The following is a 25,010-nucleotide window of genomic DNA, read 5'->3' as shown; positions in this document are numbered from 1 at the left end:
CTTTCTCGTTTCTTGGAGACAAAGTAAAATGGTTCACCTACGATTCTCCTCAGTTCTTGTTTTTATTCCATTCCTTTACTTTTCATTTGCCTAATAAAGAAAATCAAATGAAAGCTGAATTTTTAATATGTCCATATCTTTCCTGGACCAAATTGTTCTAGTGCTGCTCTTAATTCATAATTATGCTTTTGATATAATTTAGATATGTAGCGACCCCCTCCTACAAAGCAAGGGACCGTGCTAATATGACCAGTTTGATAGAATAAAACAGTCAACATCTAAATTACATTTTTTTACCAAGATGTTTTGTCATGAGATTCATGCGCGACATCATTATAATACCAGTAATTTTCTTGATTGAATTTACATACGATATTTAAAAAAAAATGCTATAGGAGCCTAAGATATAGATACAAATACTATTTAATCTGGGTTTATTACGTTTTATGCAACTTGTAGTTGAAATCGTTAACGCCAAATGTTTTTACAATGAATTTTTAATACCACTTGTGTAGAACTGAACTGACATTACTATAGAAAATTAAATAAATAAATAGTGTTACCTTGGCTTTCCTTGAACTGTACGAAATCCCAGCCTTTATCAGTATTTTTATTTTTAAGCTTTTGCTTACCATAACTCTCTCATATCTAGGAATTTCGGCTGGTCATACGCAAGCCTTGTTTACAGCGGAGATGACTACGGAGAAGATGGGCACCGCCAGCTGATGGCCAAAGCAGCAGACTTTGACGTGTGCTTTGCCTCCCCTCCTCACAAAATCTCCAGAGACGACACTGACTCTCACTACCGAAGAGTCGTGGAGGACCTCACCAGCGAAGCCACAGGTACGAAGACACTTGGTTCCTCAATCCCAATTCTGCTGAATTTCTTGTCCTTGCCATGTTACGCGTAGTTCTTGCTCGACAATAACGAACTGGACTTAACAGCTCAAACATAAGGTGGTGTTACTCAAAATCACAACTATGTACGTGATTTGTTTATTAGCTGAAGCCACAGGAAAAGTTTAAAAAGAAACGACCGAATGCTCAGTTACTTTTCGTGTAACTGGGTACAAAGTCTTTGTGCTCAGAAGATGTGTTAATTACACGAAAGTTCTTGGCAATCTCTCATTTCTTTTTAAACTTCTCCTGTAGCTTCAGTTAATAAGGCGGTATCACGCAAACTTTAATACTAGTAGGTATTGTTATCTATTAATCTCCTAATTAGCATAATTATCAGAGTGGTATTGTAAATTTTGCGAAAAAAAAAGTTTGCATGATTAAAAGATGCCCGCACACATCAGTTTCATTTATCATGCTTGATTATTATGGGTGCTCACAGATCAAGAAGAGTGCTGGAGTATATCCAGATCAATCTGACAACAAAAGCAAAAGGCACTGTGCTCAAACAGCACTGCTTCAGATGTTGGGGTAGAAGTCTTTGATCAGTTCATTAATCCACCAACGTTTCAGTTAATCAGTTTAGATGATTACTAGCTGTTGTTCACTTACAGTATTTATCAACAAATTTCGCAATTTCTCCCTGGCAGTGGTTGTCGTTTTTGCCAACCGTCAAATCTTTTCGAACCTGATGAGAACCGTTGAGCTGGCTGGTCTTCACTCCAGGTTTATGTGGGTGGGATCCGATGGATGGAGCTCAAGCACTCCCGAGGTAAGAACTTCGATATTTCTCGGAGTAATATGTCCCTGGAGTAAAAAAAAAAAAAAAAAAAGTTGAAGGAGGTTCTGATTTCCATAACATATATTCCTAGTAAATAGGAAATGTTTCGGGTTTTCATGTGTGCTTGGCTAATATATTGTGACTTGATCTTTTACCTTGTGATACTTTTGCATTCGTCACTTAGAGCCTTTTAACTTTACAGCGATGTATTTAAACCATTCAGGTCTGCATGCAAAAATAGTAACTGGAATCTTGAAAAAAATGAATTAATAAGATTTTCCGTGAATGTGCAGTATTTGACCCTCAATAGTCTTAGTCCCCTGCGCAACAGTTGTTTTAGTCCATCAGAGTCGTTGTTGTTATCACGTTTTCTCATTCTTTTAATTTGAACTGTGATGACAAATGGTGTTGAGCCTCAGATGAATTTGCAATGATGGCAATGATGCTTTTGAGAGAACAGTATCCATAAACCTCAATATAAATTTACATTCATTCTCTATTATCAATTATGAGTCTGTGTGTTCAGGTGCCATAAGTTCAAGACAGTCAACACTATCATTTAAGAAGAAGTGGATTGTTCAGCCTTTTTGTGTTTGAAGAACAAAATCGATTTTCTCTCCACTCTAAGCATTACAGGGGAAACCTTTAGGTCTTGTAACTTTTTTTTTTTTTTTTTTTTTTTAGCAAATGGAAAGCGTTCTAGAGGGCGCCATCACTGTTGAGCCCTTAGCACGACCTCTACCTGGATTCGATGAGTACTTTCAGTCCCTGAGGCCTGACAACAACACTCGGAATCCTTGGTTCGCTGAATACTGGAGGAACAACCGCAACCAGCAAAAGTAAGATCTACTGTGCTTGAGAACTCTTAATTTTGATGATCATTTTTAGAATAATTGACCTATGTTGCAATAAACCGCTTACGCAAATTTCAGAGCACCTGTTGCAACTGGAAGCATTTATCATGTAAAAACTCGAGGGAAAATTGCATCAACGTGTAAATTAAAATATGAGTCCAAATGTGAAAATGGGGACAATGCAAAGAAAGAGAAAAGGAAAGGGAAACCTTTCCCAGTTACTCTGACATGTCTTGCATTTGAATGTCGCTATCTTTTCAAAAGGGGGAAACCATACCGCCAAATGCAGTGGCTACATTTTGTAAGGGACGCCGTCTACGCCTTCGCGCATGCGCTCCACAACTTATGGCTAATGAACTGCAATGGCCAAGAGGGACTTTGCAATAAAATGGGTCATGATGGACATATTCACGGAGACGATCTCTTTGAACAGCTTCTCAAAGTTAATTTTACAGGTAAGTTTGAACGTTCTTCAATAATATTTCTTTTGAAAATTTTATGTTTAAAATTTGTAATAACTTCTACATCAAAGCTATTTTTATCTTTCAAGTAAAATTTGACGCTTCAGTTTGAAGCTAGGGCGTCAAAATTACGTTGCTTAAGTTTAAATATTTAAAGAGAGATTGAGAAGGAGAGCGCTACCTTTCCAACAAATTCACCTCAAGTTATTTTCTCTCCCTCCAGACGTCACGGGTAAAGCCTTCCGATTTCTGGAAAACGGAGCAGGCCTCCCACGATACACCGTTCAGAACTACCAAAGGGTTAAGAGCTTCAACTATTCTTGGGTACCTGTTGGAAATTACTCTCGTAAGTACACACGTCTCATCTTTTGTGTCATCTGCTTAGCCTGTGCCACTACTGGTGGCAAACTGGTCATCATTTGTCATGTGGGATGACAGACGTTGTTAAAGTTACTCAAGAAAAATGGTAACGTTTGACAGCGTACAAGTCTTCCCTTAGGTAACTGAACACAAAAGCGATATATATCAATCCAAACTCGACTATTCTAGTTTTGATGATCTGTAATACGTGTATGTATTAAACATTTGCAGCATTTACACGTGTTAGGTTCACGCGTACATAGGTGTGAATATATGTGCATGCAGGAGTTACACATATTTTGGAACAGTATGCTTTAGTTTAAAGGAATCGTTTAGACTGGTTTGTCACCAGATGTATTTCTTAACCACTCACATAAGAATTTCCCTTAAGTAAGTCCCCTGACTGTCAAATTGTGAAGAATTTAGCTCAAAAGGTAATTTTGTTGATAGAACTTGAGTATTTTATGCTTATATATATATATATATATATATATATATATATATATATATATATATATATATATATATATATATATATATATATATATATATATATATATATATATACATATATGTATATATATATACATACATACACATATATGTCTATATGTACATATACATATATATATATATATATATATATATATATATATATATATATATATATATATATATATATATATATATATATATATATATATATATATATATATATATATATATATACATATATATATATATATATATACTGTATATATATATACAGCAGTGTGATACACTTATGGAACATAATCAGACAGTGAATGACCGAATAATATTATTTTTATATTTGGTTATTACATGCAGCAGTATTTTCACACCAAAGTAAAGGTATTTTTTCAATGATTGGTGCTGATTTTACCCTCTGACATACACTGAAAAGGTTCCATTCTCCTTTAGCATGAGCCCATCTGAAGATATATCAGATAATATGTGAGAATTCTGTTTTTTACCTTCTTACTTCTCGTTGTCAGTTTACATTATCATCCTCCTCGACAGGAACATCAGCAGATCAGCCAGAATTGTTTTTGAGCGAGTCGGTTATGAAGTACCGTCACGACTTGCCATTCCCCGAGTCTTCGTGTGGTGTTCCTTGTCAACCTGGCCAAGCTAAGATTCCCGTGAGTATTTAAAAACAATATTATATATATATATATATATATATATATATATATATATATATATATATATATATATATATATATATATATATATATATATATATATATATATATATATATATATATATATATATATATATATATATATATATATATATATATATATATATATATATATATATATATACATATATGTAATATACATATATATATATATTATATACATATATGTAATATAAATATATTATATATATATATATATATATATATATATATATATATATATATATATATATATATATATATATATATATATATATATATATATATATATATATATATATATATATATATATATATATATATATATATATATATATAATCTTCTCATCAAGACTTTGAATCAGTCTTTAGTTCCTTTTCTCTTCTCAGCAACAAGGGAAAATTATTCAAGGTTCTTTGCAATGACTTTTTCTTTTTCTAGTCACTGGACTGTTTCCCCACCTCTTGGCAGCATCATCAGGACTGGATTACAAATTGGCATATAAGGTTTTTATTACTGCATACGGATGTTTGATTTTCAAATGTGATGTCATTGGGGTGCTAAATTTCTATTAGTCGGCACAGCAGCATGGGCATTCCTGGTACTCCGTAGGGCGCATCCTATGTCGAAGCTTGCGCCAAGGCCGTGATTCCTTTCTCTGGCCAATAGACTTCATTTACTTCATTGTCGGTAGTCGTGTCCAGGGGCGTTCTGTCACTTGTGGTTCCTTTCAGATTCTCACAGTTGTCTTGTGGTTTCCTTGATACTGCCAAGAGCTGGGGGAACAATCCATTGACTAGAAAAAGAAAAAGTAACTGGAAAGAACCTTTAATAATTTTTCATTATCCCTGCGAAGCTTGCCGGAAGAGAAAAAGAAGTAGAGACTGTTCAGATTCTTCATAAGTAAATATCTGCAAACAATGCCATTGACTTCGATAGAAATTGCGTATATATATACATACATACACATATATATAGATATATAATATATATATACATATATACATACATGTATACACACACACAACACACACACACAACAACACACACACACACACACACACACACACATATATATATATATATATATATATATATATATATATATATATATATATATATATATATATATATATATATATATATATATCCATCCTTTCTCTGAAGGAAGTGTACTCCTCGTCATTGACAATTCAATTTTTGCAGTGTTGAGTTTGGTCTAAAACATATATGAAGGACAATAAGTCTCTCTCGATAAAGTTCCATTTTACAGTCTTCCCAATACTTGCATAAGAAGACAACAAATGTGTGAAAATAATGAAAAAATTACAAGGATTGATACCTGATGTCTCTTTCAGCTACAAGACACTTGTTGCTGGCGCTGTGAAAACTGCCATCAGCATCAGTACCTAAACAGCAGCACACAACAGTGCAACGACTGCGATAAATGCAAGACGCCAAATGCCAACCGCAACGGCTGTATCGAAAAAGAAGAAAAATTCATTGATTATAAGAACAGATGGGCTATAACCTCCATGGCTTTCGCTAGCACCGGTGAGTCTTTTCTTTGAAAAGAAAGAGATTAGGAAAGATGTTGAGAACCTTCACAATGAAAATAAGAATGCAGATCACTGATTGTTGCTCTTCAGTCTCTTTGTAATGTTCTTATCTTTTACATCTTTTTTTTTTTTAGCAGTACTGCTCTGGTAACGCCAGTTTGTCTGTGAAAACTAACATTTCACTTTGCAAAACTCAATTTGTTTTAATCCCAAACCATATTCTTCATGCACGCATGTAGGCCTAGCAGATGTTAGCTTTCCTCATCTCGACAGAAAATTAGTTTTAATCCTTCTGGTCATTCTCAGGGATCTTCAGCACAGTACTCGTAGCTGTTATATTCTGGGTACACCTTGATACGCCCGTCATCAAGGCGGCGTCAAGGGAACTTTCGTACATTCTTCTGGCGGGGATCATGCTGTCCTTCGTCATGACCTTCGTCATCGTGTCTCCCCCGTCACAATTCACCTGCGGTCTCACTAGGTTCTTCCTTGGGTTTAGTTACACTGTCTGCTACGCCGCCATCCTTACCAAGACCAATAGGATCTCGAGGATATTCAACAAGAACCCTACGAAGCCAACTAAGGTGAGGGAGTGACAGAGTGGACAGAGAAGAGTACCTAGTTCAAGCGATGCTGAAAGTTCTTTTTCATACGCACAGACCATTAATGGCGCATGCCGAATATGTTCTTTATTTCATCCTTCTACCCGCTTACAGGCTCGCTATACATCGCCGCTGTCTCAACTTGTGATTGTTACCCTCCTCGTGAGCGTTGAAGTGGTTATCAATATTTCCTGGCTGGTGTACTATACACCAACCACTAAACACCTGTGTGACCAGGCATCGGACTACCGGATCAGAATCTGCAATGGGCTGGACGACTATTCTTACATCGTTGGACTTATCTATCCTCTTGTCCTCGTCTGTTTCTGCACTGTCTATGCCATTAAGACTCGGAAGGTGAGCAGGGCAATCACCACTCAGCAATTTGTTTTAATGTGGAAAAAGAATTCAGTAATGAAATTCACAAACAGTGATTGCTACATTTTTGTGGCAGTAGCATTTACCGTGTTACGTATCAAAGGGTGCAGCATCCCGCCAGTTTACATAGCTTAGGTTCTCATAAGTCAATTACTCAAACAATCAGCTACACCTGAACTGAATTCAGGCTTTCCAGCGTGACTCAAGAGCTACAGTTAAAACCGAGTCTTTAACAGATTTGCCTCATCGAAATTCAGTTTCTTTAAGTTTACATTCTGTTTACATCTGTGGGATGTCAAAAATGGACGATATATAGCTATTTATAGTTTTTACCTTTCATTTCGTTGCAGATCTACGTACTCAGCCTTATTTTACATGTTAACTAACATTTTACCTTATATGCCGTTATTTCCTTAGTGTCCAGGGGGATTCAATGAGGCCCGTTATATCGCTTTCACCAATTATACGACGTGCCTGATCTGGCTGGTCTTTGTGCCGCTCTACATATCAACCGGGGCCACAGACGATGTCAGGATTGTCACTTTAGCCATGTCTCTTTCGTTAGGGTGAGTGAAGCAAAGTTCAAGACAGACCTTTCACCTGGTGAACTTTAGATTATTGCGTGACACGCACTACTTTAATAACCAATGTATAACAAACAAATTTTTCAATTATAGTAACTGTAATGAGATGTGGATTATTTATCACTTTGTGGGTGCATTTTGATAACATGAAGTTGGCAATTGCACAATTGCAGATTATTAAATATTAAGTTGTTTGCACTAAAGCATTTATTTTCGACGCAGTTCATAGAGACCTATTTCTTTCAACCCTTACAATTTGTCAGGTAATTTATTGAAACTGAAAATTGTCTTTCTTTCTACTAGGGGATTTGTACAGTTGGGATGCCTGTTCTTCCCCAAAATCCACATCGTGTTATTCAAACCTGAGAAAAATACCCGGGATGCTGGTCATGAGCATCACCCGCACCTCGTCGTACAGAGGTTCGGGAAGGAGACCCGGCCCAGAGGATCAGAACCAGTCTGCACCAGCTATTATTTTCCTTAACAGTAAGCATGAAAATAATTGCCTTTAGGAATCCCACTCTTTCAGTTTTCTTAGAAACAAAAACTGTAAAAATAAAATGTCTAGAATCTAATTTGCTTTCCCACCATTTAAGCAGACTCCTGACTAACTAAAGTAGCATTTTGCAGTCATTAAACAGCTTTTGTGTAAAGTTGGATATCAAGACTTAGTGAAGGACTTAATGGTAAACTGACTTCCATTTCATCTCCGACAGGCACAAAGCAAGGTGGTAAAGACGAAGGAGGCTTAAAGGTACCACCAGCCCATTTTGACCCTGTTGTCGTAACCAACAAAGATCCATCAGGCAAGGTCAATGAAGGATACCTCTCTGTCATACCTCCAAGAAATCAAGACACGGCTGGCATGTAACAACCAAAATAAGTGCTGAAGACGGAACCGCTTTCAGAAATTTTGTGATACCTTCATGGTGTAGCTAATGCAAACTGAACTGCCACCTGCAGCTGTCAAACTGTTTTAGAAACAGAGGCAACAAGCCGCTGCCTTATACATCAGTATGAAACTGGTGGTATGGCTGTTCATTAAAGAAAAGCGGAAACAACGTCACACATCACAGGCTGAGAAGGAATGGTTCGTCTTCGTCGTAAGATGCAAGTTTCTTCAGACCTTATGATAGAAACAGTTAGAAAATAACAAGTTCAGAGTTTAGGCATCGCGTGGCATTTCATTTTTCGCTGACAAACAACTGCTGAGGTATTCCACATTGCCTTAACTTCATAAAAACAAAATGCTTGAAATGATCGATTTTTGTACATATTTTTTTCTTCTCTCGGTGAGATTAGGGTGACATGTCTTCGTATGGGCAATATGTGCCCAGGAAAGGTAGTATCATGATGTCTCTCGTATTACGGCATCTGGTAGTGTTTCAATGACAATTCTGCTTTATATTATGAAAGAGGTTACGTGAAAGTTTAATCAACTTGAAAACTTGTAAATATGAAGTGTAATAAGCATATGATATTTTGAAAATCAGTGACCACTTTATTGAAAGATGGTGAATATATTTTAAAGAGATTGATATTCAAGTTAAGAAATAAAGCAAAATCGAAAAAGAACTACTCTTATGGGTGCCATAAATATGGTTCAGGTCCTTTTGTTTTTGGATAATAGTGGATATACGTTGTTCTAACAGTGACGTAAAGCTTATTTGACAGGAATCACCTGTTATAAAATAATTGTGGGTATCATCAAGAATCCGTATCGTTTAGCCTGCCATGCGAAGATGTGGACGATAATCAGGGCGATTCCAGTTCTTGATTACTTCAGTGAATCTGGGAAAGCAGAGTCCATTATTTAGAATGATGTTCGTTTAAAAAACGTAATACACAAATATAATCCATAAGAAATATTACAGGACGAAGTGCCTCTTGAAGTCATAAGGTCAAACTAAAGCTAAACTGCTCTGGCTCCAGTGCCTGAGGACTCCTCGAATTTTTGTGCCAGAACTGAAGCATTACTTCGAAGGCACACTAATGCCTTTGTTAAAATAACCTTCTTAACGCAAAGTTCCATCCCTTGGTGTTATTCGGACTGCATTTTAGACGACTGGTTATAACCAAAATAGGAACACGAGGTGAGGATTCGTGTCTACAATGAAAACTGCAATATGGTTGTTATAGCATTATTATGTCTTTGTGAGTATCCACCGAACACTGAATTCATCTTGTAAAATGCTTTATAAGTAAAAAAGTAAACTATTCATGTGTATATAGTCAGTTATCAGTGTATCTTAGACTGATAATTTTCTTCGTGATTAGGAAAATAACTGGTTCAGACTGAGGTGATTAACCGTTACTTTTGTAGTTGTGTCCTCTTAGTAAGTCGATAATAACTTATAAGTTTGGTCAAGGCTGATGAGTGAAATCGCCTTACTAAATTTAGCCTGGAGTAGGTTAGATACGGCCATTTAGACATTTATTTGTGACGTGTAGTAAATAAGGGAACATGCGCATAAATTATATATATATATATATATATATATATATATATATATATATATATATATATATATATATATATATATAATAATGTGTTTGTGTGTGTGTGTGTGTGTAAGAATGAGTAGGGTGTTCAGAATGTTCAACTGACTGTTCCATATGTATTCATTTAGCTTTAGATACAGCATCTGTAAATAATGAAATTCTTACGCAGATGATTTACAAAGTTTTTGAGATGATAAAACAATAATATATATATATATATATATATATATATATATATATATATATATATATATATATATATATGTATGTATGTATGTATGCATGTAAAACTGAATCACGAAAATATGGAACGTGATGAATATATGAATAAAGATAAAATCCACGAAGGAAAGTAAGTAAAGGACGACAGACAGTAGAAAGGCCTCGCAACACTTCAGTGTTTCCCTTTCCTTCGTGGATTTTATCTTTATTTATACATGCCTGTATATTTAGTGTGCGTAGTGTTTTTGTTCTAAACTAGAAACTTGTTACCTAATTCAAAACCACGTGTTTTTTATCTTTCCGCTGCAGGGTTTAGTGATAAGTGAAAGCACAAATCTGATGAACGTTGCTATTTTTGTCGGTGATGCTGCTGCTGGGTAGTAGCCGAGCTGAATCCTATTTCGTGCTTGATGAGTTATTTTATCGAAACTAAACGGTCATTTGTGCAATACCGAGAGAGAGAGAGAGAGAGAGAGAGAGAGAGAGAGAGAGAGAGAGAGAGAGTGCACTGTACAGTCAAATTCAACAGCCCAAAACACTGAAAAGAAGTCACTGCTTTCAGAGCGGCGAGAGGGCGCTTGTTCCACCTGTGCGATTACATCGAGGATCTTGAATTTGTTCGTACAAGCGAAATGACTACCGTTTTTCTAAAGCTACTCGTTGACATATAATGTCTGTATATATATCCTGATCTGCATGTGCCAAAGACAGAGAACGGGAAAGTTCTGTTGTAGATGATGAGATGTAGTTGTACTATTAAAAGAATACAAATATTTATTGTATATTCGCCTTTAGTTTTATTGCATCACCTTTCACGTTCCTGTTATACCGATATTTTCACAGTTTCACGTCCGCGTGTTTCTATAATCATTCTAGGTGACTCCCAACCGTTCATACCCAAGGATATTAGGTGAAGAATTTGAAAGACCGTGGTTTTTTATTTCCCTGGCAGGTAATTTGAAACCACCTCGTCCGTACTGTATGTCTGTAATTCTTGTATGTACCAATACCATCAGAGTAAATGACCTGAATATCCTTGTAAGGAATGCATTTCTTGTTCGTATTCAAAATATTATTCAGATTTTAATCGGTCTCTTTATCACTTTCATTCCCCCTCGATGTGGGACCACCTTGACGTGGTGAGGGGGCTCTTGAACCCCAGGGATTTGTTCCCGGGTTTGAGTCCAAGAGTCTCATATATTATCTTATATATACTTATTTATTTGGAGTAATTTTGAGGAATTTTCCACTTTTTGAGAAATTTATTGAACCTGATAAATAGGGAAAGATATCATAGCTGGGACTGGTTTTATATCCGAATCTAAATAGTGGGAACCGTGGTAGGACCATCAACTACCCGATAATGTTCGGACCTGAGAGATATCAGATTGATATCTCAAAGACAGAACTATTCATTAGGGCTGGACTACGGATTCCAGTGGGGTCTGGTTCTGGGGATAGGAATCTCGGCATTCTATCTAGTTTGCCCATGATGTGATTAGGGTGGGGACGATTGTATTCCTGTAATACTCTCAGTCCTAGCAAGTGGGTTTGGCTTACACTTGGGCCACTCTAATCATGTTGTGCCATCCCCTTGTGGGGTAGGGTAGGGGGCGGACATTTGGGAGTCGGTTCTCACTTGTGCCATTGGTGGAAGAATAAACTCCATGAAAGGCTGATGATATCTTTTTAAGGTTTTCAGGTTTAATTTTTTTCTCCCCTTAATCTTTATGACAAGTCATTATAAAGATTCGAGTACCCCTGGACCCTTTGATGGTAGCGTCTCGGCACAGTTGACAACCGCTGGAACCTCCTCTGACAACCTTTCTTTAGAAAAATCAAAACAAAATCCCAATGTAATTACACTGGAACCTTATGTTCCAGTACAAAACAAACCCAAAAGAAGTAAACATCGTCTTGACCCAACCTTGACTCACTTCGACTCCCTCTTTGGGAGTGGAAGTTGGTCAAGGTTTCTAACCTTAGAAACAGAACGGAAAATTTCAGCCCTAAAGTTGGAAAGCTACTTATTAAACAGACATTCAACGACAGAAATGTCGTTTAGACAAATAAGAGAAAAGATGTGGCTTATAGAAGCCACAACAAAGAGTTAGTCTGAGGACTATATGTCTATAACAACAATCGGTAATATAAATGTAAAAATTAAAAAAACATGACGCTATGAACAGCATTCAGGGTACCACTGTGCTTCCTGAGAACAGTGACGAACCAATCGAAAAGAATATTCTCTTGGACTCTCTTAAAAAAAAGATATCTCAGAGTCCAAGATTGTGAGCTATATAATATACCGAGTAAACAAAACAAAAAAAAATTTAAAAATCACAAAAATAAAATTTGAGGATCAAGATCTACCCCAGAAAAGAAAAGTTTTAGGGCAAAACAGAGAAATAAGGCCCTATGTCCCAAAGCCACCACAGTGGCAAAACTATAGTAAATATGGGTATGCAAAAAAATACTGTCGAAACAAACCTGTATGTGCGTATTGCGGATCTGAAGAACATGCAACGCAATGAGATTGCAGCGAACCAAAATGTATAAACTGTGAGCAGAATCATCACGCAAGATCCAAAGAATGCATGCTTTTCATCTACAATACGGAATTGAAAATGCTACAAGAAAGAACAGGGATGTCTATTAGAGGCTAAATTAGAATTGAAAGTGAGAGGAATTCAAGATCCTGCTAAGAAACTTACATATGTCTCGATAACAAGAACAGAGAGAAATAACAAAATGTGGGAAAATAAAAATCAAGAAGAAATTAATGCTGTGCAGAAAAAAAACTAAAATGGTAAAGAGTCAAGAAACAGCACAAAGGATATGGGCAACATTTTATCCAACTCATTTGAAATGTTAATGCAAATAGCACAAGATGATGATACTACTACAGAAGTAACAGAGGAAGGTCGTGATGGACTGGAAATTAAAGATAAAAAAAAGGCCTTTGGAGAGAACACCACCCAAAGCGAAAAAACCAACTATAATTAGAGCAACATCGGTTAAACCAAAGACAAAGGATATTAAGAAAGAACAAAAACGAACTAAGAATACAACTTCATCTCCTAAAATAAAAGTAAAACCTATGGATACAGATATCCAAAACACTGAAGTTGAAGATAACAATGATTATGTCAAGGGAGAAGAGATTACTCCATCACCAATAATTGGTACGAGAGACATGAAACAAGGAATGTTCATGAAAACACATGTGGATGTAATGATTGTTTTGTAGAATAGTGCAATAATGACAAAAACATAACAAAAGATGGTTTAACATACATTATAAGAAATTTTATGAAATAAAGAAAAAAATAAACCACAGATTTCAGTATCCATAAAAAAGGCTGCATGTGCATTGAACACTTAGTATATTACAAAGAAAAACAAGTGAAAGTCGTGAGTAAATTATTAGAAAAAATCCAAATTGATAATATAAAAGAGAGTAAAACTCGACCACTACGATAAAATATTTTCAACAGCTATATTATACAATGGAACGTAAATGGTCTACAGACCAGATTAAACCTGGGAGAAATACAACGATTAATAAAAGAATATGAACCAACGATATTATGTTTACAACATGTCAACAAAACAATATCAACAATAGGTAAATACACCTTAGAATCTACATCTAGAGAGGAAGAAGGAAATTTGGGTACTGCTATATATGTACATAACAAAGTATGTTATGACAAAGTACCTGTAAACTTTACTGATCTGCAAATACCGAGTATTAGAAAACGAATAAAAAACGATAATTATGTAATTTATAATTTATACAACAAACCTAATAAAAATAATGACTTTGACAAACTTCAAGAATTACTTAATAATGTCAAGGAACCTACATTAATAGTAGGTGATTTTAACGCTCACAACCCGATGTGGGACTGTAATTGTAGACTCAAATAGAGAAGGAAACAAAGTAGAAGAATTCATAGATTCATATGACATGTGCTGTATAAATGATAACGAAATCAGCACATATTTTTCTAAAACACATGAAACATTTTCCTCAATCGACTTAACTCTATGTACAACAAACATAGTTGACAGACTGGATTAGAATACAGTTGACGACTTGCATACAAGTGATCATTTCCCAATATTAATTTCATTATTACAAAATAATCCCACCAAGCATGTCCCCCAACGTAACATTTATAAAGCAGATTGGGAGCAATATGAATTCCACACTAGGAATATCCCACCATTTGAATATTTAAAAGACGACACCGAAACTAATAAATTTCTTGTTGATTTCATTGCAAATGCTGCTGATAAAACAATACCAAAATTCAAATCTCATCCAACAAAACACAAAGTCCCATGGTGGTCTGAATAACTAACAGAATTAATAAAAATAAGACACCAAATTGGAAGACAATTAGATCATCTGAATAGAAAGTTCAGTAAAATAAAGAAAACATTACCAATATTAGAAGGAACTTTACAATAAATCACTATATTATTATTAGAAATTGATGCATTAAAACCTCTATATAACAAAATATGTGCACAATTTAAAAGAGAAGTATTCAAGGAAGAATCATTTCATGGAGGAAATATGTATCAGATCTCTCTAACAATACTCCCCTACAAAAATATATGGTGAAAATTCAGGAAAATAAATGGTACCCATGTTAAACCACCTTGACATACCATAATAAAAGATGGGAAAAGAATACTTGATCCTAAAGAAATAAGAATGTAATAGGAGAAAATTTAGCAAAAGTAAGTAGCAACAAAAAATTTAGATGAGCATTTCTGCACAAAGAAGAATAGGATAGAATTAATAACAATAAATTTTGAAACCATAGGAGATATTTATTATAATAGAAAACTTAATATGGAAGAGTTGGAATTTGCTCTCTCGAACACCAATAAATCTGCTCCTGGAGGTGACAATATTTGTTTTGAGATGATCTGCCACTTATCACCGTTGGCAAAGTCATACTTATTACAGTTTTATAATCATTTACGGCTTCGAAATTTATTTCCATACGAATGGCATAAAGCTATAATAATCACTATTCCCAAACCTGGAAAGGATCCCAGTAATGTAAATAATTACAGACCAATTTCTTTAACAAACTGCTAATGCAAATTGCTAGAGAAATGGTAAACTACGAAAGCGACTTAGCCCCCATGCAAGGATAAAAGAGTCATGTATCAGGTTTTTTCAATTTATTTACAAAAATAAAACCATCTCAACCATCACCCTTACATAACAATCACACAAACCCCCAAAAAACGTACTAACAAACTTACAATCTCCGCACCTGCGACACGAAACACGTGGGTTACACAATGCCCTCAGCCTTTTTAATTTAACCACAACCAACACAACGCACTGCAGTCAAAAACAGTTACTCTTACCCAATCATTCTCACTACAATTAAATAGGAGCACTCACAGTTGCTAACTTTACACAAACCTTTAGGAGCCCAACCCACGCTTCTGTCACCAACGGGATTCCTGAAATGACAAGGGCAATATTATCGCGAGACAGTCTCTCTTCCCTGTTCAGGCGGTTGCTGATTGGGTTAATTTATTTTTTACGTATTTGGGATTAAGGACTCCAAACTAATAACAAACTACTCAAACAACAACAAGACGAAATATGACGTTGCATACGGCGGCCCGTATGTATACGTGCATTTCAGCAAAATGTGCAATAATAGTCGTGTTTATGACATGCCTTGTCCAATAAGTTCCCGCCATTCTGTCAGCCCCATAGAATCGGCGGGAGTTTGAAGCGAAAAAATTCCGTGCACTGAACTTTTTCGCGACAATCGAGAAAATAAAATTTTGACTCCCACTCGGTTCGGGTCACAGTGTAACAGATCTACATTAGATTCTCTCTCTAACTTAGAAGACCATATACGTAGAGGTTTTGAACGAAAACAAATTACTGTAGCCGTCTTTTTTGACACTGGAAAAGCATACGATACTACATGGAGGTATGCTATATTAAAAACAGTACAAAACAACAACATTCGTAGACATTTACCTAGGTTTATACAAAACTTTTTGACACATCGCAGTTTTCAGCTGAGAATTGATGATGTTCTGTCTAGAACATTTCCACTTGAAAATGGTGTTCCACAGGGAAGCGTCCTTAGTGGCACACTTTTTACTTTAGCAATTAATGATATCAGTAATAATCTACCTATTGGCATTAAAAGTAACCTGTACATGGATGATTTTGCCATATATTATTCAGCATCTCGAATAAAACATGCAGAACGAATCGTTAATAAAAGCATAGTAAAAATAGATGAATGGGCCTTATCTGTAGGCTTTAAATTTTCCATAGATAAAACTCAAGCAATCATGTTTTATATAAATAAAAAGTGGAAAGAAGGTGAAGAAATAGATTTAAAAATCAGAAACCAAATTATACCAATTGGCCAAACAGCAAAATTTTTGGGATTAGTATTTGACACTCACTTGAACTGGAAAGCCCACATAACATACATAAAATCCTAATGTAAAAGGGCATTAAATCTAATTAGAAAATGATCGAACACTACTTGGGGAACCGATAAACATACCCTTACTTCACTGTATAAAGCAACAGTTCTCTCCATCGTTGATTATGGAAGCGAAGTATATGGCTCAGCATCTGACGCAGCGGTGAAAATGTTAGACCATGTTAGACCCTGTTCACAATGAAGTCCTTAGAATATTCTCATGAGCCTTTAGATCATCACCAAAATCATTTTTACAAGTTGAATGTGGTGAACTGCCTCTGTCTCTCCATAGAGAGCTAGTAACAATGAAAAGTGCTCTAAGAATTCAGACAAGTGATTCTCCAACAAAAAAATTATATGGATTAAGAAATGAATTTATAAATAACCACCCACCACTTTTCCCAATTAGAGCTAGAAGATTGTTTGAGTCGCTGAATGTAAATATACAAGTGCCTTTAATGGTAAAATTACCTCCTCCCTGGACAATGAATAAAATGAGAATTTGTACACACCTCAAGTATTTATCAAAAAGTTACTCATATACACCAGAATACCATAGACAACATACAATAGAGCATGTGAACAGAAAAGGTCCACGTTACGCAATATATACAGATGGATCTAAATCAGAGCATGGAGTGGGATATGCTGCTGTGTCCCAAAACAAAACTTGTCAGTTCTCTCTTCCTAATAATGTTTCAGTATTCACAGCAGAATTGTGTGGAATTGCATCAGCTATAAAAATAATCAAAGAAACATCATTCGATAATTTTGTGATTTTTAGTGACTCGAGAAGCGCTATAGAAGCTATTTAGAGTTACAAATAAAAAAATAATATAGTACATCAAATTAAATTATTTCTCCATAACTTATATAATAATGGAAAAAATGTAGAAATATGTTGGATCCCTGCCCATGTAGGGATCAAAGGAAATGAAGAGGCAGATAAAGCAACCAAAGAATCAACCCACAAGACAAGATGAAATGTGAATATCCCTGTTGCTGATTACGTAACACATATAACGGTGGGTATCATAAATAAATGGCAATGTATGTGGAATGAAGAACCTGAAAGTAACAAATTGAAACAAATAAAACCCAATGTTGAAAAATGGAGCTCATCATATCATAGAGAGAGACACGCACAAGTAATTCTAACACGTCTCAGAATAGGCCATACTCGTCTGACACCCGAGTGCTCAGAGTTCCAGGTGATAATAACGGTCAGACATGTGTTGTGTGTGTTCAAAGTATGACCAACAGCGACTGTCAACTTTTGGAAATAAATCAGTGGAGGAAATTTTGTCAGAACCTTTTACATTTTCAGTCGTTCCGATTTTGATGTTCATGAGGAACTGTGATTTAATTAATAAAATATAAAAATAATTAAATAAATAAAAACATGAAAACCCTTATAGCATTTGACGAATTTAAAAAAAAAAAAACAAAATTTTAAAATATTGCTTAACTTAAATTCTGAATTTTAATATAGCCTTTTTAGTGTATGTAAGGAATCATGAGTTGATGTATTTATTGTATGTATATGATAACATGTGACTATGTGCAGTTTTTAATATCATTTTTATTCGTTCACCATCGTACTGAATGATCTATTGGCTCCTAGTGCTAGGCCTCAGGCCTAGACCTGGTATTAGCCCCATGAGAGCTGAAAGTCAGCTCAGTAGTCTGGTTAAATTACTTTATAATAATAATAATAATAATAATAATAATAATAATAATAATAATAATAATAATAATAATAATAATATCACTTTCATTACTTTTGCCCTATTTGATCTTCGCAATTTTATGTGTGAAAATCAGTGTCAAGCAATACACAGCCTACACACACACACACACACACACACACACACACACACACACACTGCTAGGTAGCATTACACATTACGTTCAGAAGAAGTATATTTGTACATTTGTATGAGGTTAGGATATTCACCAGAAAATCCTGTTTAATTTTTTCTTAGCTTCCTAAAACAAGTGAAGGTAATTTCCTTCATTATTTCATTACACCCAAATGAGTTGCTTTATTGCTTTTTGCACCTTAATGACGAAGCTATTATGCCACCAGTACAGAAGAATTGAGAAAGAGAATGTTGATTTATAATTCAATATTACTCTCCAAGTTCGAGGTTTTATTCAGTTAAGTGAGATTTAGCTTCAATTTATATCTCCTTCACTGGTATGAACGCGCACAGTACTCTATATACTTCCTGCTTTCTGTCTTTGTATGCAATAAACGCGTGACTTGGCATGAGAGCATTACCGGGTTGAGCGTATCACTGAATTTTTCTCGTTTTTCATGAATCAAAAATTGGTTTGGCTCGCTTGTTTGTATAAAACTAAAGTTTTAAAGCAAGGGAAATGTTGTATGTTTAAAAGTAACACTTTGCTTCGTTTTCATTTTACAATAAGATACTTATTTGCCTATAGAAGTGCAGAAAATAATATTGCTAATTCTGTCCGAATATACATAGTTTCTGTGCAACAATAAAATCAGCTCGTTAAATTCTGGTCACCCATCACAAAAAAACATTCTTAATATGACGGGGGCGTTAGGTTATACAAAAAAAAATGTACTTGTTCAATGACCAATAAAATTATGCACTGGAGAAGCAATGTAAAGGACATTATTTGGCGAGAGAACGCAAAGAATAGATGGTAGGGTAGAACAAACCCTTTAGGAACACCACTATAAATAGGGAAGGAAAGGATGTTGCACTGTCAAACACAACAGTTATAATTTGGTGAGATATAGAAAATAGAAATAAGCTCAGAGAAAGGAGACGTACGAAGACTTCCTGACGGTGCCTCATGCAAGACGCTGTCAAATACAACAAATGTCAATCAAGAGTGATGGCACAAGTTTTTCATTCTTGTGAAGAGGATGACCAAGCATTTATAAGATGGGAAAGGACCCGGCAGATATAAGCATTTGCTATATGACAGTCATGCTGTTGGAGATTTGTATTTGGTTGTGTAAAATAAAATAACAGAATTGCCCGTTTTTGCGATATCAGCAGGTTATTAGAACAAATATTCATTCATTTCTCTTTTAATTGTGTTATACCACAGGGTGTCTTGAGCCTGTTAGTGCATTTGCCTTATGTTCGTCGAGTTGCTAGTCTGCTGGTCGGACAGAGTCCTGAGGCCGCAACTTTACCCTGTATCCTCTTCAGCACCTTAACAGACTTAGGGTAAGGCTGTGCTGGCATTAAACCGGCCAAATCTAAACTGTCATTTTACTGAATTGTTTACGGTTAACCCTATTATTTTTCAAAGATCGAATGACGAAAATCGAGACCTTAGAGTAGTTCTGTCCCAGTTATTTTAGTGAAGCGTATTTAATAGTGAATGAATATCAAGAAACAAAGAAATCATTAATTGTGTTCAGGAATGATGCTGAGTTGAAAGATAAAGGGATTACTGAACGCGATGCCAGGATTGCTGAGCTTGAAAATTTGCAGTAAAAGCCAGTTCGTGACTCAGCACATTTGTCCTTGGGCGTTGACCTAAAAATTGTAATCTTACGAAGAAAACCGAATCTCACGAAAAAGGCTGAATTATTGAAATTTACTTGGAAGGATATGACTATTCTGAATTTAGATAATGTAGCGTTTACATAGAAAGTCAAGGAAAAGACCTATATATATATTATATATATATATATATATATATATATATATATATATATATATATATATATATATATATATATATATATATATATATATATATATATATATATATATATATATATATATATATATATATATATATATGGGTAACAATCTTACTCAGCTAGCACTCTGCTGGGGCCGCGTTCGATTCTCTGACCGGACAATGAAGAATTAGAGGATATTATTTCTGGTAACAGAAATCCATTTTCGTTATAATGTGGTTCGGATTCCACAATAAGCTGTAGGTCCCGTTGCTATGTAACCAATTGGTTCTTAGCCACGTAAAATAAGTCTAATCCTTCGGGCCAGCCCTAGGAGAGCTGTTAATCAGCTCAGTGGTCTGGTTAAACTAAAGTATACTTTTTTTAACAAGAAGGTTTCAAGTGAGAAAATTGAGGATACTAATGCATTTAAAGATATGCCAATACGAGGTCTACGTCTAATGGCAAAGTCGTTGTTAATTTCGCTGATGCAGACAGTAAAGATGGGTCTGCAACCAAGATACATAGCATGGTGGGAGATGCTGTAGCATAAAAGAAGATTGGCAAATTATTCAAGAAACCTACAGCGCTGGGACTATCCACATCATCCTAAAACTTGATCCGGAAATGCGAGGGGCTATTCATGACAAAAGTTATATTACTATGGGGTATGTACAATATACGTGATGGATAGCATGTGCTGACCTGTTTATGCAGATGAAGATATGGTTACTCAGAGATGGTATGTAGGATCAAAAGTGATGGTTTTGGTTATTATTCTGGTAATAATGCACTTCGGAGTTTAGCAAATGTATTGACAGTACGAGACAGAGAAGGCAAAGTACTGAACATAAGGTGAATTCGAAAAGCTGTAAGCTATGGATGTGAAAGTAAAGAGAGGAGCCACAGATATTGATTACGAATATAAGCATCGTCTTACACTGTCAGTCAAAATGGAACACTGCAGATTAGAGCTGATAAATGACAAGAGTTTTATATTAATATTCTGTGTAGAGATGATAATTTATACCTCTCTCCTGACTGTGTTAACTGTCTTAAGGTTATTTAGTCTTTTGAGAAGAGTGGTGTGATACTGAGGATTCAACAAGTTGTACGGATTTTAAAAGCAGGGCAGTGCGAATGTTGCTATAAATATGCATACAGGAAAATAAGGGTGAGGTCCTGTAGAACCTAAAGACGTGGCCTGATAAAGAACAAATTACAATTGCATTAACGCAAACCCATTGAACTCACCTCGACTGAGCATCTACTTCTTCATGGTGCTCTGCATTTCTTCACATGATAGTTATTCTTCTCTTTATCACTTTATGGAAATCACTATTAGTTACATTACTAAAATTCTTTCATTACAGACAACGAGCAACATGTGTGGCTTTTGATGGGGTTCCCTTTTTCGTTCTAGTTTGCCTTTGATTATGCTTGTTTAAGTTTACTTTCTGTGCTACCATATGCCTCTCGTAAATTCCTTACTTTTCTCAACATCGTATTGTGAAAAGTAGACTGTACCTGTTAGTTCAACGTTTTCTTTTTCGCATGCCTGCTGCATGAAACTAAGTCTGGTCCTAATATCATTATGTGTTAGGCAATTGCCGGTAAGTTTCTTCAGTATTTTTCCGTGTTTAGTCTTGCCTTTTGGTTTTTTATCAAAATTGCCATTTCGGTGTTATCATCCAAGTTCGTTTTCCTATACTCTTCTTGAGTTTCCAATAGTTTTCAAAGGCTACTCTCTTACCCAAGCCTTTTTGTCCCAAATTTATTTTCAATATTATTTTCACCAAAGAACGGCTTAGCATCATACCGTCATCTGCATAAGACAAACCAGAATTCTCAGTCTCGTTTCTGAGTCGTAACTCAGATCTTCTAGCTTTTCTGTGACCAGGTATGGCAGTAAGAGGATGCAAGTGGTTGACTTACTGAGCCTTTGCCTTATGCTAGTTATTATTCTTGTTCCATTTTGTTTAAACATAGTGCAATTAAATCATTAGTATATATTTTACAATTACATTTATTACATCTAAATTCAATTTCCCTTCCATAACAACTTCTAGAAATTTACTGATACAACAAATAGGGATCTTTCTTCTATGTCTCTTGAATACGGTATTCTATTATATCCAAATTATCTATCCTTTGTCTATGTGCAGTAGAACCTGATTGTAGCTTATGTGTTTTCAATATATGTTTATTATGAATTTCTAGTTTTGTCATCATGATCATCGTAAATATTTTATATGACACATTTATTAATTCTATTAGCTGAAGGTCATTAATAGAGGGGTGTAAATTTCTGATAGTTCATTTGCGTGCGGCTCTCTATAAACAATTAAAAATATACGGGCTTTAACCTGTAAGAGCCCGTCGCCCCGACGCCGTCTCTTCCAAACACATGTGTGTTCGTCATCCATCACAGGGAACAAGACAGAACAAGAGCATCTCGTTTTCTTTCTCTGACGGAACGCCACTTCAACCATACAATATTTCCGTCTGTTTCTCCCTAACCATTGTTGTCTTGATTTATGTACAATCACCACTACTTGCATTGCCATGCAAGCATTCCAACCATGTACTCATAATGTTCCACCGAATCTTCTGCACCAAACTGTATGTGTGCTTCTGTTTGTGAAGACGCCAAACGTCTCGCCATTTCAGATATATTATGCTACTGCATTGTAGCCTGTTCATTAATCTGTCTCGAATCTCTTGCAATTGGCCATATGTAGAATTTCCTGGCCTTTCCATTAATGTATGTTTTAACACTGTACGTTTATTATGCTTCTCAATATCGCCATCTGTTTGTCTGCCGACAAACACAGATGTCTGAGTCTTTACCTCTGTTTTGCCCTGTCTGTGTGTAGACGCTACTTTACCGCCCGCACGGGCCAATAACAACTTCGAAGATTCTGTACATTCATTCAGTAAGGAACCACTAATAAACTAGTTAACCCCCAGTCAGTATGTCACTTAATCCCGTCCTTACAGTATCCACTCAGCATTCCAAAATTTGTTAATGTGTGTGGTTATGTGCTTGTGTGTGTGTGTGTGTGTGTGTGCTAGATCTCAGATACCTCAAGAACTCGTTTTTCTTTCACTGAATGAAAATCTACACTACTCATGAGATCTGAATGTGTAGTGTCGAACCGTTTCAAGAGAATATTAGGCTATTCATTTACCATACTAAATTTCTGTCACCTGAAATGTTTGTGTCTGGTATGAAGTCGATTTGTCACTGGTAACATCAGAAAAATAATGGTATATAGAACTTAATTCTTCAGAAATCGTGTAGCAATGATAAGCCTTTATTTTCTTTTCTTTTTTTATGCAGGTTCTCATAAAGAAACTAACAAGTAAAATATGCGCCGAAGTTTCTTCGGCACAATCGAGTTTTCTGTGCAGCCGCTACAGTGTATAACCAAGGCCACCGAAAATAAATCTATCTTTCGGTGGTCTTGGTATAATGCTGTATGACCCGCGGCCCATGAAACTCTAACCACGACCCGAGGCTTGAGGGCTGTAATTTAGTACGTTTGATGATTGGAAGGTGGATGATCAACATACCAATTTGCAGCCCTCTAGCCTCCTCAGTAGTTTTCAAGATCTGAGGGCGGACAGAAAAAGAGTGGATAGAAAAAAGTGCGGACAGAATAAAGTGCGGACGGACAGACAAAGCCAGCACAATAGTTTTCTTTTCCAGAAAACTAAAAAGAAAATCATGGAATGTAGCCAATAGCAAACTTTATAATACATTATTTGAAACAATTTATTTCAAAGATGTACTATTATTACGATGACTGTATTGCATCCATATCCGAAAACATTCACAGATTATTGACAAAGGAAAGGATAACAAGATAAATGGAAAAAATAATTGAATCTGGTAAACAATCTCCTTCTGAACAGAAGTAATTTGAAGGTATATAATCTTTACAAAGTAAAAAAAAAGTAAAAGATGTGCCGAAGTTTCTTCGGCGCAATCGAGTTTTCTGTACTTCGTACAATCAAGGACACCAAAAATAAGATCTATCTTTCGGTGGTCTCGGTATAATGCTGTATGAGCCGCGGCCCATGAAACTCTAATCACAACCCGGTGGTGGCCTATCCTATATCGTTGCCAGAAGCACGATTATAGCTAACTTTAACCTTAAATAAAATATAAACTACTGAGGCTTGAGGGCTGCATTTTGGAAAGTTTGATGATGGAGGGTGGATGATCAACATACCAATTTGCAGCCCTCTAGCCTGCTCAGTAGTTTTAAGATCTGAGGGCAGACAGACAAATAGCTGTCTCTATGATAGTTTTCTTTTGCAGAAAATTAAAAATGTACAATTCACCTGTAAGTCCAGGTGTCTTTATCAAACTGACTTGGAAATGTGATAATATTTGAGGCTATAAACGATTCACAGAAAAGT

At 35.6% G+C, this 25,010-nt stretch overlaps 1 protein-coding gene across 2 annotated transcripts in view; it reads left to right on the top strand.

Moving 5' to 3' along the window:
* Nucleotides 1–9,240, top strand: part of LOC136827889 (metabotropic glutamate receptor 3-like) — a 29,798-nt gene extending 20,558 nt beyond the window's left edge. Inside the window, exons 6-17 of one of the 2 annotated variants that reach the window (XM_067085360.1) lie at nt 653–843; nt 1,548–1,669; nt 2,363–2,517; nt 2,797–2,987; nt 3,217–3,339; nt 4,395–4,516; nt 5,918–6,113; nt 6,425–6,702; nt 6,835–7,077; nt 7,516–7,664; nt 7,986–8,168; nt 8,399–9,240. In XM_067085360.1, the coding sequence (XP_066941461.1) occupies nt 653–843; nt 1,548–1,669; nt 2,363–2,517; nt 2,797–2,987; nt 3,217–3,339; nt 4,395–4,516; nt 5,918–6,113; nt 6,425–6,702; nt 6,835–7,077; nt 7,516–7,664; nt 7,986–8,166 (1,951 nt within the window). In that variant the 3' untranslated portion in view covers nt 8,167–8,168; nt 8,399–9,240. The remainder of the gene's footprint in view (nt 1–652; nt 844–1,547; nt 1,670–2,362; nt 2,518–2,796; nt 2,988–3,216; nt 3,340–4,394; nt 4,517–5,917; nt 6,114–6,424; nt 6,703–6,834; nt 7,078–7,515; nt 7,665–7,985; nt 8,169–8,398) is intronic. The other variant, XM_067085361.1, reaches the window with a different exon arrangement.
* Nucleotides 9,241–25,010: the final 15,770 nt, after the last annotated feature.

This window comes from Macrobrachium rosenbergii, chromosome 42 (assembly GCF_040412425.1).
Source record: "Macrobrachium rosenbergii isolate ZJJX-2024 chromosome 42, ASM4041242v1, whole genome shotgun sequence".
Classification (NCBI taxonomy): domain Eukaryota; kingdom Metazoa; phylum Arthropoda; class Malacostraca; order Decapoda; family Palaemonidae; genus Macrobrachium; species Macrobrachium rosenbergii.
The sequence above is the reverse complement of the archived record's forward strand: the minus strand, read 5'-3'. Positions and strand labels throughout refer to the sequence as shown.